At 42.2% G+C, this 15,169-nt stretch overlaps 1 protein-coding gene across 2 annotated transcripts; it reads right to left on the bottom strand.

The window, feature by feature from the left end:
* Nucleotides 1-259: 259 nt before the first annotated feature.
* PCDH18 (protocadherin 18) lies at nt 260-10,577 on the bottom strand. 2 transcript variants are annotated; one of them, XM_059470721.1, is made up of 4 exons: nt 7,756-10,577; nt 6,763-6,851; nt 6,473-6,636; nt 260-1,829 (listed from the first exon to the last, which is right to left on the bottom strand). In XM_059470721.1, the coding sequence occupies exons 1-4, from the start codon at nt 10,237-10,239 to the stop codon at nt 1,150-1,152; spliced, it is 3,417 nt and encodes a 1,138-aa protein (XP_059326704.1). In that variant the 5' UTR covers nt 10,240-10,577; the 3' UTR covers nt 260-1,149. The 2 variants fall into 2 exon arrangements, with proteins under 2 accessions (XP_059326704.1, XP_059326705.1); XM_059470722.1 differs by having other exon boundaries at nt 6,763-6,848.
* Nucleotides 10,578-15,169: the final 4,592 nt, after the last annotated feature.

Raw genomic sequence — 15,169 nt, 5'->3', positions numbered from 1 at the left:
CTGAGCAATATTAGTTACATCACCCCCACAACAGCAATGGCACCATAATATAAATGACTTTTTACCAAGCTTCAGGACAGAGAAAAGCCCCACTATGGAAAGATGGGATGCAGCCAGAGCAAATGTACCTGCTAGCTTGCCCTTTGCTAGGAAGTTCAAACATTTTTCTACTGCTTTGCAAACAAAAGACAGGCACACTTACAACAGAGAAAATAGCTAATATAAAATGTAGCTGCTGTGCAGAGGCAAAATATAGCTGTTTTTCTGGAAGATGCAACATTGCTTTTATTTTGGTGTCATTTACAAAGATAAAGCAGTTCATTGCAATTTTTGTATTTACATAAATTCAGAATTCAGCTTGAGGTCGGAAAAGCTGATTTTATTGCTGTCTTTCAAGTATACACTGCTGACTTCAACTGGCTTTGCAGTGTAACAACAGCACAGCAAATTTACATTTTTTTGCAGAGATCACAGTGGAAGACCCATCACAGAATTCCATCATTTGTTCACTGGGGAAAACACTTATGTGCCAAAGACAGGAAAACTTCAGCCTGCAATAATCCATGACTTAAATTAGAAAATTATTCTATAGACCAAAAGCATCAAAATAAAAAAGGACATTTTAGGTTTCGTGGGAGTTACAATTATTTATTATAAGAATAAAACATTGCAAAAAAGGTGTTGGATCATTTACTGAAACTAACATTTGCATAACTTTTTCAGTGTTTTGAATTTGTATTTGAAACATTTGAAAGAACTGATAATGGAAAACAAATCCTTCTTCTTGTTTTTTCTTTCTTTTTTTTAAAACATGCCTGTGTGGCAAGAATGCTCTAAGTTTGACAAGGGTGGTACCATCTATATACATTTAGGAAAACATGCTTGCTGTGGGTGTACAAAAATAAAATTTATTTGTTAAATTACACATAAATATAAGGTACAAATGTATTTTTAAAATACAGATAAAGATAATCACACTTGCATTGTGTACATATGAAAATACAGTATTTTAATATTCAACATACACAGACACATTTATGATAAATGCAACTAGTTGGCAATGCCAGTTCTCCTCAGTCTATTTTTTGTTCTTTTTTTTTTCCCCCTTCCAGTTTTCCATAAATATGGAAAAATAGGCTTTTGAAACAACTAGTTCTGCCGGACATCTTGCAGCAGCTTGTTAATTTCTGCCACCAGCTCACTGGCATCCATGAGTTCATGTTTGCCATCGCTGAGGTGGTTGAGCACATTGTCAAAATCATCCTCTTCATAATTCTCCGGGATCTCCTCCATGGCCGGCAGCCATTTGGATGAAGGCTGCGCGCCCGAGTGAGTCCCCAGAGTGGGCCCGTTGCTGGCAGGGTTTTGGAAATGCGTGCTGGCTGCCCAGGCTGCCACCCCCGGTGGATAATTCACATTCTTGGCTGGCACATGTCCCTTCCTGCGCTCCAGTGAGTTGGAGCGATCCGTCTCATTGCACTCCGTGTAGGCGTCCAGCGAGGGCGGCAGCAGGCGCTGGAAGACGCTGCTCATTTCCGAGAGGAGCGAGGAGGTGCAGGAGTCCCCTGATTCCTCCTCGCTCTGGCAGTCCTTCCCAAATGTTGAAAAGCTCTTCTTCTTCTCACTGGAGTCAGCTGCCTGGGCATCCTCCTCGAGGCCCTGGTGGTGCTGCTGCTGCTGCAGGTGCTGCTGCTGCTGGGGTGCCTGGAACTCTTCGCCAGGGATGAACATGTTGCTTCTGTAGTCGGAAGAAGGAGACGGCAGCGGGGGCATCCAGCACTGGTCCGAGTGGCCCAGGACCCTGCACTCCTCTGTGCACAGGCGCATGGCTGCAAGAGAGACACGGGAGAGTGAGCACCCCTCCTGCTGCATTCGGCACCTGCACTCACAGGGGTGCCTGCCACCAGCACTGCAATCCCCCAGAGGTGTTTGATGCCGGCAGGAGGCTATTTACAAATCACAAACTGGCTGGGACTGCTGTGGAATGTGCCTCGAGCTGTTTCATTTTCCAACATCACTCTCATTCCATGGTTATGACAATGGGAAGATGCCACCAGCTCACATCCCAGGCAGCAGACAAAGAACTCAATGTTACAACTCACTTTATAAATTTTTTGACCAATCACACAAAGCAAAAGCACATTGACAGTAGTTCCATCCAACCACTATAAGCACAGGTACCTGTGGTTAAACAATGCTTGCTTATTTCAAATACAATACCTGTTTGTAAGCCTTAAACACAATGCACAGAGCTCCATTATTAAGCTTCAACTTTTCTAATATCTTGCTAGATAAATTTTTCTGTAGCTTAGAGAGTTATTCTAGACAAGTGTTAATACACAATTCATTGTTCTATTTGCCCTTGCTTTTCTACTTGGTAAATAATTTTTCTGCTGACCTATCTCATGGTTGCTGCTTAGCTCTAATCACAGTTCTGCTGTCTCTGGGGCCTGCCTTTTGCAGCTTTCCCAAAACTCTCAGATTTTATGGATTCCCACAATTCCTCTTCTCTGTTCTGTGCAGGAACATGGCAAATACAAACAGTCTGGTACCTCCATTGCCAAGAACAAGAACAACCAGTGCAGTTCATGTAAGAGAGTAATGCAATCTCTTAGCTAAGATGAAGATAAACATGTGAATTGCAGGTGGAAAAACAAGCACTTGTGACTTGAAGCCACATGAACCCTTTGTACAGTTCTAGCTCATTAAAAAATATAAAATGAAAGGAAGAAATTTCCACCTCCAAGCACTCACTTGAGTTTTAGAGAAGTCTTCCACATGCAACAACTGAGGCATATCAGAGCAATCAAGTGGGAGTAAATGGACAGGGAAAATGAAGAGCAAAGAATAATAATATGCAGAGGGATCTCCTTTTCCATTAAACAACTCCTTTGTTCTCACAATGAAGTGTATGTAGAACTCAAGGTGATCCACTGCCATATTACCTTTTAAACTAAATCAGTTAAATTTTAATCCACTATGAGAACTCGAGGGTCTAATTCCCAGCCTGTGTGACTCTGGTGTTCATACTGGATTTATACTCTCAGGAGCACTTGCAGCTCTGTAGCTCAGGTTACTGGCCCATCCTGGCTCAGGCCTTGGCATAAGGATGGTTCCAACCCCCTGGATGGGAACCCAGTTCAGCCATGAGGGCTGAAGAGCAGAAGATGGAAGAGCCGCTCTCTCAAACTCTCTCCCTGTTTCTCTCCGGTAGAAACAATAACGTGGGGCAAACGACTGAACTCTGAGTGCTCCACTGCTCCAGACTGGCCCACAAAAGGGCACTGCGAGGGTCCTTTGCAAATATTCCAAGAGGCCTGGGAATGGCTCCTGGAAGCAGAGACAGGCAAAGCGCAATCTGACAGACCTGCAGGGAGGGATGTGCCAGCAAAGATGCTTAATTTTCCAGCCCAAAGCGAGCTGATGGTAGGACACAAAGCCTCGCCTCAGGCCATGAGTCTGTGTGCCTGCCAGATATGCTGGAGAAGATCTGGGTGCTGCTGGGGCACTAATGGGTCCGAGCCACCAACTTCAAGACAGCTTTCAGAAATGACAGACTCTTTGCATTATGCATATTTCGACCATAAGAAACTCCTGCCCATATCACTTAATGGTTAGATTATCCCACACAGAATAGTTTCTTGTTCTTTCTCAGCATATACTGACTGCAAAAGAAATGTTTGCAGTCATGCCCTGGAAGTTTTCCTTGCTCCCTCAACACATTTCCCATCTGGCTCTGGATCCACTCCATTTATCAAAAAATCTTTTTGTAGTGGTGTAAGCAGAACGGAACAGAGTATTTCAGTTTTGGATGTACTAGTGATTTATAAAGCCCTACTCTCATACTGTCAGCACTATATTTTTGCACTATACACAGCCTATCATATTGTTTGCTTTTCTAATGGCCTTTCCATTCCTATGAGTATAAACTTTCTCCATGTCATGCCTGCAACAGTATGAATTTCTTCAAGATTACAAGCTCAGACTGTAGCCTGGATATTGCTCAATCTATTGCAAAATAACTGCTGATCCTGGAAGTTCCAAACAAAAAAAGCAAACTAGAATATATCAGTGGCTGAAGTTTTGATACAAGTGACTGAAATGCCTGCAAGTATTTGTTCCCATATATGACATTTTCCTGAAAATGCCCAAGAGTTAGAACTGTCAAAAGACATATAAGTGATCCGTGACCAGTTCTCAAGTCATCCCAGAAGGTGAGGATTATACTCCTAATTAAGAAGATTCCTTTCAGACTCCTTTAAATTCATTAGATACTTTCAGTGCTCTGGCATTTCATTAGTAGTGAAGTTTGTCTTAATGACAGTTTTGCAGCCATTGTTATCAGGAATGGTTTTAGTTTAAAATAATAAATTCTGACATTCCTGAACATAAGATCAAAAGATACTCTGAAGTAACTGAATGGTGACACAAAAAAAATCTGTCCTTAAATCAGCAATAAATTTAAAAATGGCCAGATCAACAACAGCTTTTTTTTTTTTCCTCTTTTTATTTTTTTCCAGAACTTAAACTTGATGGTTAAGATTTAAAAAGAAAATGAAACAAGTCTTTCAATGACACCTATGGAACTTTCCAATCATGTAATTTGTGGAGTTTTGGGGGACTGGCTCCATTCCTTTCTTGTTCCACCTTAAATAGACAAACTGAAAGGACCTTCCCACAGCATTTTTGCCTGTGTCTAGACTGACAATGCAGAAACCTTTCAGAATGGAGAACAGGAAACCTTCAGGAAGTTTTCTTTTCCTTTTCATATATTGGGATTGTAGATCAATTCAGGTCTCATCTGAACAGGTTCAATGGACTTATCTGAAGGATTAAGGCCAAGCATAGCAATAAATGGACATCTGGGTGAGACTAAATACCAATCTTGATAGCCCAACCCAGTTCTGTCTGCACTGAGAGGAGTTTCCCTTACTTTGAATTTCATTAGCCTGGCATTTTTGGAAATCCTATCCTTAGGCTTACTGTTTAGAGAGGGAATTGTAAGAGCTGAAAATGGGTCATGGGCACTTCAGCCAGCTAAGAGGACAACCATTCCCATTTGCCCACTGTAAAGGGATCACTCTTCCTTGGCAGCAGCAGGGCAGGGTGCCAGTGCCAACACCATTGCACTTCAAGTTCCCCAGGCCCACTCAGAGCTCCAGGATATCCCTCCCTGCCTCCTTCCTAGAGCATAGGAGAGAATGAGACATGCCTCATGCTAGCTGGCAGAGGAATAAGTAGGAGTTAGGGAGGATGAGGATAAAAATATATTAGAAGTCCAGATTTAGGTAAAAGATTCTGAAAACAAACTCTTCAAGGCCACTGGTTTTGAGCGCATTTGACGAGGCAGGTGAATGGCTGGGTATGTGATACAAGACCTAGACTGGAGCAAAATATGCATAGAAAATTTTAAAGTTAAATTGTATGTGCAAAACAATCTGAACTTCTGGTGTTCTGTCTTGTCTAGCATAACAACCCTGATTAATACATGGGGGTCACTTTAGGAAGGCCATGTGCTGCACCACCTCCCAAAGCAAAGGGCCTCCACTTATAAAATTGCTTTACTAAACTTGTTCAATTTATAAACGTGGTTCAGTGAACCCTACTGAAATTATCTGGCCCTCTGGTTATACAGAGAAAACTAAATATGATCTGAAGTAAGAACAAGATCTAGGGTACAACCAGAGGCTGTATAATTATTAAAGTAATTACAAAATTCTTCTATCTGTACTAAGCATGAATTCCCATGACCTTTCATTCAACTTTTATTTGGGCATAAATTTAAAAGCAATACTTCATATGCATGAATATGTGTATGCGTGTTTATCCTACTGCCACTCACCCTTTTCTAATTTTTTTTCCTTTCTGCCCTCTGCCCTTGAATTGTACCTCTTAAGCTCTTGCTTCCAGAAATTAGCATTGCAAGATTTAAAATCTGGGAAATATTTAGAACTTTCCCTTTCCACTCAAGTTCATTTTTTCAGTGGGAAAAACACTTTTCTTTCTTCTCCATCCATATTTCTAGTTCACTTTCATACTCAATTTCTAAATAGTAAAGGTTTTTGTCATATGGATCAAATCCACTGTGGAAAACCTATCTCCCAAATTGTAGGTCACTGTATTTTTAACAAACCACAACTGCCTGGCTTTGCAAAAACATCCACCCAGTCATTAAAAGTCTAAGGGCTTGGAGCAGATCATACTTTTAGGAGGAATCTGGAGCCAGCTCATGATGTGAGTAACAAAAAATACAGTAGGCATTGCTCTGGGTAGATTTACAGTTGTATCTGAGGTTTCATTTTAGTAGATACATCAAGGCTTCAACTCAGTATTTATCATGAAGCAAAGTAAAAAAGGAAGGAAATATAGGACTTGAAAGCTAAAGAATTTTTGCTTTCTCAGTAGTAGGTTTATCAAAGTGACAGCCAGGCAGAACTGTAAATAAACTGCTCAGCTTCCATTCTGCTCTTACCTGCAGGAATTCTTCCATCTGTAAGGAAAAGGTCACTGAATCCTTCCCCAAGAAGTCTGTCAATTGGAGACTCTCTCCCCAAATCATAATCACTGTCTCCAGCTTCACTATCACCCCGGCCACTGTCTTTCAAGCTGAATTTATCCATATCTTGTAGGGCGTATCTGTAAAGAGAATTGTGGAGAACTACATTATCTCAAGTGCGTTATAATCCACTTTTTGTTTAAATATAGATGTCTCTATATTTCTCATCCTACACTCATATGTAGCAGAACAAACTGGATTCTTACCTGTAGCTTCTGGAATATTTGTTTCCTCGAAAACTTGGCCTTGGTTGATACTGGCCCTGATGAAGCATTGAGAGAAGCTGAGAAACCTGCTAAAGAAAAGGTGAAAAGACTGATTCCTTGAAATGAAAGCTCAAGCTCCTAGGTGTAAAACCACTAATTTGTTTCTCAGGTTTGTTTGAGGTTTCTTCTTTTTCTCCTTTAAGATTTAATTAAATCAAATTCCTGCACATATTTAATGCAGTATAATAGACTATTTGATAGTGTAGTGTTCAACACAGAAAACATCTGAAGACTCTGTAAAATGAGGAAGTTCAGTGCTGTTCATTAGCCTCTGAATTCCTAATAATTTATTCTTTAACAAGTAAAACAAGCAATTAAACAGAGGTGGAGTTTTGTTTTGGTTTAAAATATTAGAATCAAGCCTTTAACATTCCAGGATCCTAATTCAAAACAAAACAGCCTTACTTTACATGTGAAGAGTTACCAGGACACAGCTCTTATTTATTCAAGCTATGACCCAGCATTTGCAGTAAAAACTAAGACAGAGAGTCTCAAAGTTTGGGATACAGTGCAGCTGTATGTCACTGCAGCTGTACTCAAACTGTGTCAGAATGCTTCAGTTCTGCATCCCCATTAATCAAAGAGTTTCCTGGATTGTTTCTGAATATAAATGTTCAGGCCCCCTTTCTCAGATGGAGCTGCACAGAGAGGAGGGAGAGGGAAGGCAAGGAAGAGTGAACAGTTAACCAGTGCAGAGCACTATGTTCCACTCCACTGTTTTGGCCTTACAGGGAAGAACCAAGGAATAATGCTATTGCCAATAGAATTAACCCAGTTCCTCAGGGCAGTGGAATCTGTTGATATTGGAGTAAAACTGAAAAGCTGTGACATCGAAGAGAAATCCATGACACATTCCCATGAGGCAGGGGGTGTGTAGGCTTCCAAATGAGTGTCTGCATAAATGGATGTGCGAAACCAAGGTCTGGACCTTACCTCGACAGCTGGTGTGGCATGGGTGAGTTCCAGGGAGAAGTTTTCAGGCACATGGTTGGAGGAGATGGTCACCAGGCTGTTCAGGGACTGGTGGCTGTGGTGGCTCTGCCGGCTGCTCATCTGACCCCTCTCCAGGGCCGGGGAGGATGATGGTGAAGCTCTGTGGTGGGACCTGATGGGCAGAGTGCCATTAACCGTTGGCACCAGTGTGATGTCCCCTTTGTGGATCTGCCTGGAGGGACGTTTTGGGTGGTGCTGGTAGGTTGATTCAGCCACGCGACAGTTGTAAGACCTGGTGTCCTTTTTCTCGCGATTGCACCTCGTGGCAAAGATAACCATAATAACCAACAGCACGGCACATATAGATCCTAAGGATATAATCGTTATCATGGAGATGTCCAGGGAGGGCTGGCTTATCAAAGTTGCTTCAGTGCTTGAAAATGAATAAATATGCTCCAAAATGGTACATTTCAGAAGAGCTTTAGTACTAAGCTGAGGACTGCCTTTGTCCTGGACTATCACCAAAAACTCCCATTGTTTTGCTGGAACTGATTCAACACTCACATTGATAGAGATGTCACAAGTCTGGGGATCCATCACAAAGATGTTGTTTTCCTTGTCAGCTGCTATGGAGCAGCTGAGCTCAGAGTTCATACCAGAGTCTCTGTCTGTAGCCCTTATCCTGGTGACAAGAAAGCCAATTTCAGCATTTTTAGGGATTGAGATTTCTGCTGTGCTGTTGCGTAGCGCCGGCCCCACGATGACTGGAGCGTTGTCATTCACATCAATGATGGTGAGTACAACCGTGGCATTGCTAATGAGCTGCTGGCTCCCTCCGTCCCTAGCTTGGACCATGAAGGCAATTTGATTTACTTCTTCATGATCGAAGGTTCGCAGGGCATAGATCGCCCCGTTGGAGGGATCGATGGTCACGTAGGTGGTTATAGAACTTCCCAAAACAGAGTTCTCCAAAATAGTGTATGTCACCTGCCCATTGTCACCTAGATCAGGGTCTGTGGCTGTGACTGATGTGATGTATGCTCCAGGAGAGTTATTTTCCAAGATAACAACTTCATATCTGTTTGTCTGGAAGCGGGGTGGGTTGTCATTTTCATCACTGATTTGGACAGTAAAGTGTTTCACTGTGGAGAGACTTGGCGTTCCCTTGTCCTCTGCTATTACAGTCAAGATGTATTCAGATCTCTTTTCCCTATCTAGAGTGGCATTAGTTAAGATTAAATAGTTATTTTCATAAGTCTTTTGAAGTTTAAAGTGGCCATGCCCATGGAGCTTACAAGCGATCTCTCCATTCACACCAGAGTCCTTATCTTGCACTCTGACCAGGGCAACAAATGTGTCCAGGGGTGACCCCTCAGAAATGCAAGCTACCTCTTCTCTCTCTGTGGACATCAGATTTAAGTTGATTTCTGGCTTGTTGTCGTTCACATCCACAACTTTAATTATAATTTTGCAGTGAGCTGGAATAGAATTTGGCCCCATATCCTGAGCCTGAGCGTCAATTTCATAAGATTTGGTTACTTCATAGTCCACTTGCTTCAGCAAGGTCAGGTGACCTTTTTCTGGGTCTATCCTAAAAGTTTCTATAATTTTGGCAGACACATGACTGCTGAAGGAATACACGACCTTCCCATTGGCGCCCTCATCTGGATCAGTAGCATTGAGGTCTATGAGCAAAGTCCCAATAGGAGAGTTTTCCAAGAGCTGGATAATATATGACTGCTGCTCAAACACAGGGCTGTTGTCATTGGAATCAGAAATGCTGATTTTCAGGAGGGATGACCCAGATCTCTGAGGCACCCCTTTGTCAGAGGCAGTGAGTTGGAGTTCGTAAGTCGACTTCAGCTCACGATCCAGCTCTCTGACCACAATCAGCTCTGCATACTTAGCACCGTCAGTCCTGGTTCTCACATCAATGCTAAAGAAATCGTTTGCAGAAAGGGAATAAGTGTGAAGGGAGTTGTCTCCCACATCTGGATCAAAAGCACTGTCCAAAGGGATCCGAGTTCCTACAGCTGCACTCTCTGATATCTCAATAGGGATAAGAGCTCTGGAAAACTGCGGAGAGTTGTCATTAATATCCAGCACTTCAACTTCAACATGGAAAAGCTGCAGATGTTCAGTGGGCAGAGTGATCACATCAAACTCTATGGAGCAGTTTAAGTTTTTCTGGCACAGTTGTTCCCGATCAATTTTAGCTCCTATGCTGATTTCTCCATTATCCTCACGGACTACAAGCAAGGGAGAATTTCCCCTCTGCATGGCTCGAAACCGAACTGAGGAAGGGTTAGGCATTTTTAATAAAACATCAGCAACATCCTCCGATAGTCTGGCTATTACTGATCCAACCCTCTGCTCCTCATAAATCCTGTATTTCAAATTCTTGCCCAGCACAGCATTATTGCAAGATATTACGATCAGTGCAAAAAGGAATAAAAAGTGCATTTTACTGTTGATTCGATACATTTGTAAGTTTTTGCAATTAATTTCTCCCAATAAGTTAAAAAGCAATTATTTTGCCTTCCTTCGGTACCTTAAATCCAAAGCACATCTGGTCCTGTGCAGCTTGAAAACGCCTTTTCTAGCCAGCCAAGTATTAATAACTTACAGATCAGAAAACTTTTGGCTTTTTCTATACACACCGTTCCGGGATATCCAGATACAGTCTGTAAGCAATCCACGCTTTCTCATTTGACTCGGCGCTCCTCTTGCAGGCTGAGATGCTCCGGGGGGCAGCGTGCTCCTCTCCCACCCTCGGCATCCAGGGACCGCGGGCGGGATGGGGATGGATGCGCAGCCCGTCCTCCCGCCTGCTCCGCGCTCGCCGCCGCACTGAGCGCCCTCCCTCGCCGGCTCCAGCCTAAATTCCTCCGCAACTTCACTCCAAGTCCCCAGACAAAGCTTTTGCCCGGCCTGTGCTGAGCCCAGTGCAGCCAATCAGCCGGGGAGGGGAGGGGAGAGAAGGGGAGGGAAGGGAGGGGAAGCGATGGGGAGGGGGCCCCTCGGTCAGCGCCCGCCAAGGATGGGGGCTGGGGGGTGCGAATGACTAATGGGCAACTTTAAATCAACGTCTCTGCTCCCCACCCCCCGAATTTTCATGGCAATTTCAAGCGGGGTTTTGTGATTTTAATTCCTCCCCTTCCTGCCAGGAGAAATGCGATCGCACTCCTGATTTACATACTTTAGGTTACCCCTTGTTTAACTCGCTGCGAGCTTTTAAGTGGCTTTGCTTAGTAAAAGAGCCGGGGCTGACGTCTCGCTGTCCGTGCCGCAAGAGCGTCTTCGTGCTGCTTGTTTGCCTACAACCTGCGTGCCCTCAGTATTTGTGCTCCCGCTCGGAGCCCTGCGAGAGCTCCTCCGCTCCACGAAACCTGTCCTCCTCCTTCTCCCCAAGTCAGGAACATTTCGCATTCTCTGGCTGCCTCTCGCAGCGTCTCTGCCCTCAGCGCAGCTGCCTCTGCCTGAGCCCCGTTCCTCTGTGTGTCCATGTGTGCGATTGTCTCAGAGCTTTTTATTTGCTGTTCCAGTGCTACTTCAGGTGATCTTTTTCATCCTGTTTGAAATAGCACTTCATGCTCCACCGTGACAGCCTGTGCTAAGCACACCTTCTACATGCCAAGTATTTTAAAGGAAAAGGAGCCACAAGACAGATTGTTTCGAAAACGACAAATTCCTCCCCTCTCTGATGTCGCAGAAAACTATTTACACTCCCACACATTTGCACACAAAAATATAATCTTGTGTCTGAGTCGAGCATGCATTCTGTGCAAACCAGAAATGTTACAGATCGATGTGTGAGCTTCAGGCTGCATTCAGGACATGGAAGCTGATGCATTCCTCTCACTTCAAATGTATCTATTTATGTGACTTCTACTTCCTTTTTACATAGGCTTTTACCATTTTATCCACAGGCTTGCTATGTTTCTCTTTGTTTTTCTGCTAACTTTGTCCATTTGATTTTTAGCGTTTCCCATAAGGATACCATCACTCTTTTATTGCTCTTCTCCCTCTCTTATGGTCCGCCCCACGGCATATCCCAAAAATGTAAAGAGTAAATCTCTTATTTGCCCAATTTACTTGCTCTCAGCAGAGCTCAGCCAAAGTCACTAGGAAGGTTTTTGCTGAAAAAGAAAGCAGAGGAGGCTCAGTGTGAACTCTCCTTCTTTTTAAGCATTCAAAAGCATTTTATAAGCCATTGTCTCTTTTTTTTTCAACCACAAACTAGCACCGTGTGGCAAATTGTGCAGAATAGAAATGCCCATAATGAATGTATTTAGTACTGGGTCACGCTGATGAACATTCTGCCCCCATGAATAATACTGTTTTACAAGTTTGCAGCCCTTTCAAATTGCTGATCCCCAAAACCCTATAGGCAAACTAGAAAAGCTAACACAAGCAACTGGGACTTTAGAAACCCATAGCCATCTGGCCTAAATCTCTAACAATCCAAGCCAATAATTATATCAATTCAGGCTTTAGTGAACCCCTTTGCAAACACCAAAAGAGCAAAGAAAGGAATTAGTGACCATTCTGAGTTCTGGTGGAGAGAATTCAAAGATAGTATAATTCCATTAGTTCATGGACAGCTTTTTTTGCAGCTTTGATAAATCTTCCTAAAACATTTTTCCCCAGTACAAATGTAAACTCTTTTCTGATGATAACTGGGCAAAGAGGTTCAATTAAATGCTGTTCTTAGTGTCAATAAAAAGTATTTTGTTGATAAAAGAAGTCACCACCCCTTTACATGATTAGTACAGGAGATGAATAATTCATAGTAAAAATAATTCCACTGCTTTAAAACTATTATGTGTATTTTTAAATGATTGCATGTTCTTCCAAGGAGCTGTTTAGTAGACTTAGATATGCAGAGCTTGCTTTATGCAATTTTTATCACTTTCCAAGTAGTAATTCCACTTTGTCACATTGGTCTTTCTCGGAGACACACTCTGTATAATAATAGAGAGCAGGATACCTCCCAACAGGAATTACAGCACCTCTTTTCTTTTTCCCCCTTTTTGAATTTGGAAATTATTTTTTATTTGAAAACTTTATCATATTACATGCTATATTATCACTTAAGTCCACACTGTCTTGCAACTGACCACTGGCACTTACGATAAAATGTCATTGTCACAATAGTCCTTACCTAAATTCTGAACCAAAGGAAAAATCTCATTTTTCTTTTTTTCTTTTTTTTTTTTTTTTTTCATTTGATAAGCTGCAAGTGGGAAAGATCATATCTTCAGATTGTTTGCTTAGATGAAGCAATATTGAAGCGTCTAGCCCTTCTGGAAGTGATGCTTCTCTAAGGGTGCTCAGGAGCAATCGGAGCGCTCCCAAGGTTGCCATCTCCAACATCCAGTGAAAGAGTTTTGTCTGAAAGTGTCTTAAACTCCAGTGCACCTTTGACATGGCAGACTTCCCTGACAAAGAAAAGAGAGAGTCCCACGTGCAGGCAGCAGATGCTCTTAGTGAGCATGGCATTGTGAGTGCTGCCAGGCACATGACCAGAGTGCTGCTGGCCTCCTGGAGACTGGTCTCAGTTATCCCCACCTAAAAGACCTATTCACCACAAGCTTCTTCCCAAAAGTTGCACTCCATTTCTTAACTGATGTACTCAGGAAAAACAAACTGACTCTAAATTGCACTTTCATTTGCCTGCAGTACTGCTTCAGAAACCACAGCTGCACAACAGATTAATTATTTTTCACTTAGCTGAAAGGAGGTTTATTTCTGGGGTCGATACACTTTAAAGTCTGTCTTGTTACTGTGAGGAGTTTTACTGAGCTCTTATACTTTCTTCTAAAATTTTATGAGCCCCTAGATGCAAAATATATATGCAAAAATTAGGTGAAAAATAATTTTACTTTGAAGAATTTTGATAAATAGTCCCTCAGCAAGGAGAGGAGAGAAAAAATCCATTTTCCTAACAATGATAGAAGCACAGTAAAATTAGCACTGTGCCATTTGGTTCATTCCCGTCCTCAAGACACATACACAAAATGAGATTTTATTCACTTCTGTATGATTTATTACCTTATGTTGCATTATGTTACAAAATGTCACAAGAGCTATGCTCCAGTGCACAAGACATTGCAAGATAAAATTTGATTTGACACCTGTGCAATGAATGTGAAAGACAAGTCTTCCTAAGTCAGTAGTGTATATTAAAAGACATTTCCATCACAATGAACAACACAACTGAGGAGCTTCATCTCTCCCTCTTGCTTCTCTCCCCTTGCTTCTCTCCCTTTGCGTCTTTCTTCCTTTCTCCCTCTCTCTTCCTCCATCCCACTTCAACAAACCTGTTTCCCTAAGTAAAAGTATTACTTCCATCCGTTGCAGGCTGAGTCCAGACTGAGTGAGGGGTATTCTTGTAGGCAAATGAGTGTTGCCATTTTACATTCACTCTTGGCCCCAAAAAGCTGATCAAAGATAGATGTGATGCTGTTCTTTGGACTGGGTGGAAGGAAGCTGACATTTCATTCCACTGATTTGCATAGACAACCATGTAACAGAACTCATCACAAAATAATGCTGTATTTGTCCAATTTACTATCTCATCAGTTACTCTTATACCTGATATTTTTTTCAGAACTGAGGAACATCAGAGGCTGACTTACTTTAAGAGATATTAAAGGTGGAAAAGACCATTGAACCATCAAAAATGTGGCCTCTGGATCACAGTCTTCTTAGTTAAAACCAAATATCTCAGGCAGAGCACATGTTTTTGATCTGTGGAATATTAAACAACATGTCTCAGACATCAGTTACCTAGTTCCCATGAAAAGGCAGTCAAAAATTGGGTAAGGGATTCTGGCAGAAAAATCAGAAAAGCAAAAGTCCACGTAATGTTATCAATCCTGACCTCCACAAAATCTGTATCTTGACTATATAGATTATACCTAAGCCTTACAGTACTTCCTGCTGAAGATAATGTATTTTAACAGCATCTGTTCCCACCAGAATGCTGCCCCTACTGTGCAGTGTCCTCCACAAGCTGTCTCAAAGGCCACTCTGTCACCTCACAGACATCCAGAAGATTTTAGGTAAAGGTAATAGCTGTACCAGGAAAAAGTATTTTCCTGACCCAACAAACAGCCAAAGCCCTGGAACAAAATCCAAGACTCAGAAGAAGCAGTAAACAGAGAAGTTTAGTTCAGAGCCCTGACCTATAATTTTCACTTTTTCAACTTGCTTAAAAAATGATGTGATGGGTCATTAAAATACATCAAACCACCAAATTCTATACACCTGCTGATGGGAGAGAAAGTTTTTGAAATGTGAGTTTAAAATTAGGTTTTACATTATCATCAATCATCCTAGCAAAGGGCAGGGGATCATGTTTTCTGCTACATAAGTAAATTTCCAAGGCAATTTTGCACAGCAGCTTTGT

This window comes from Ammospiza nelsoni, chromosome 4 (assembly GCF_027579445.1).
Source record: "Ammospiza nelsoni isolate bAmmNel1 chromosome 4, bAmmNel1.pri, whole genome shotgun sequence".
NCBI classification, from domain to species: domain Eukaryota; kingdom Metazoa; phylum Chordata; class Aves; order Passeriformes; family Passerellidae; genus Ammospiza; species Ammospiza nelsoni.
Note: the sequence above shows the minus strand (reverse complement) of the source record. Positions and strands in the feature narration are given on the sequence as shown.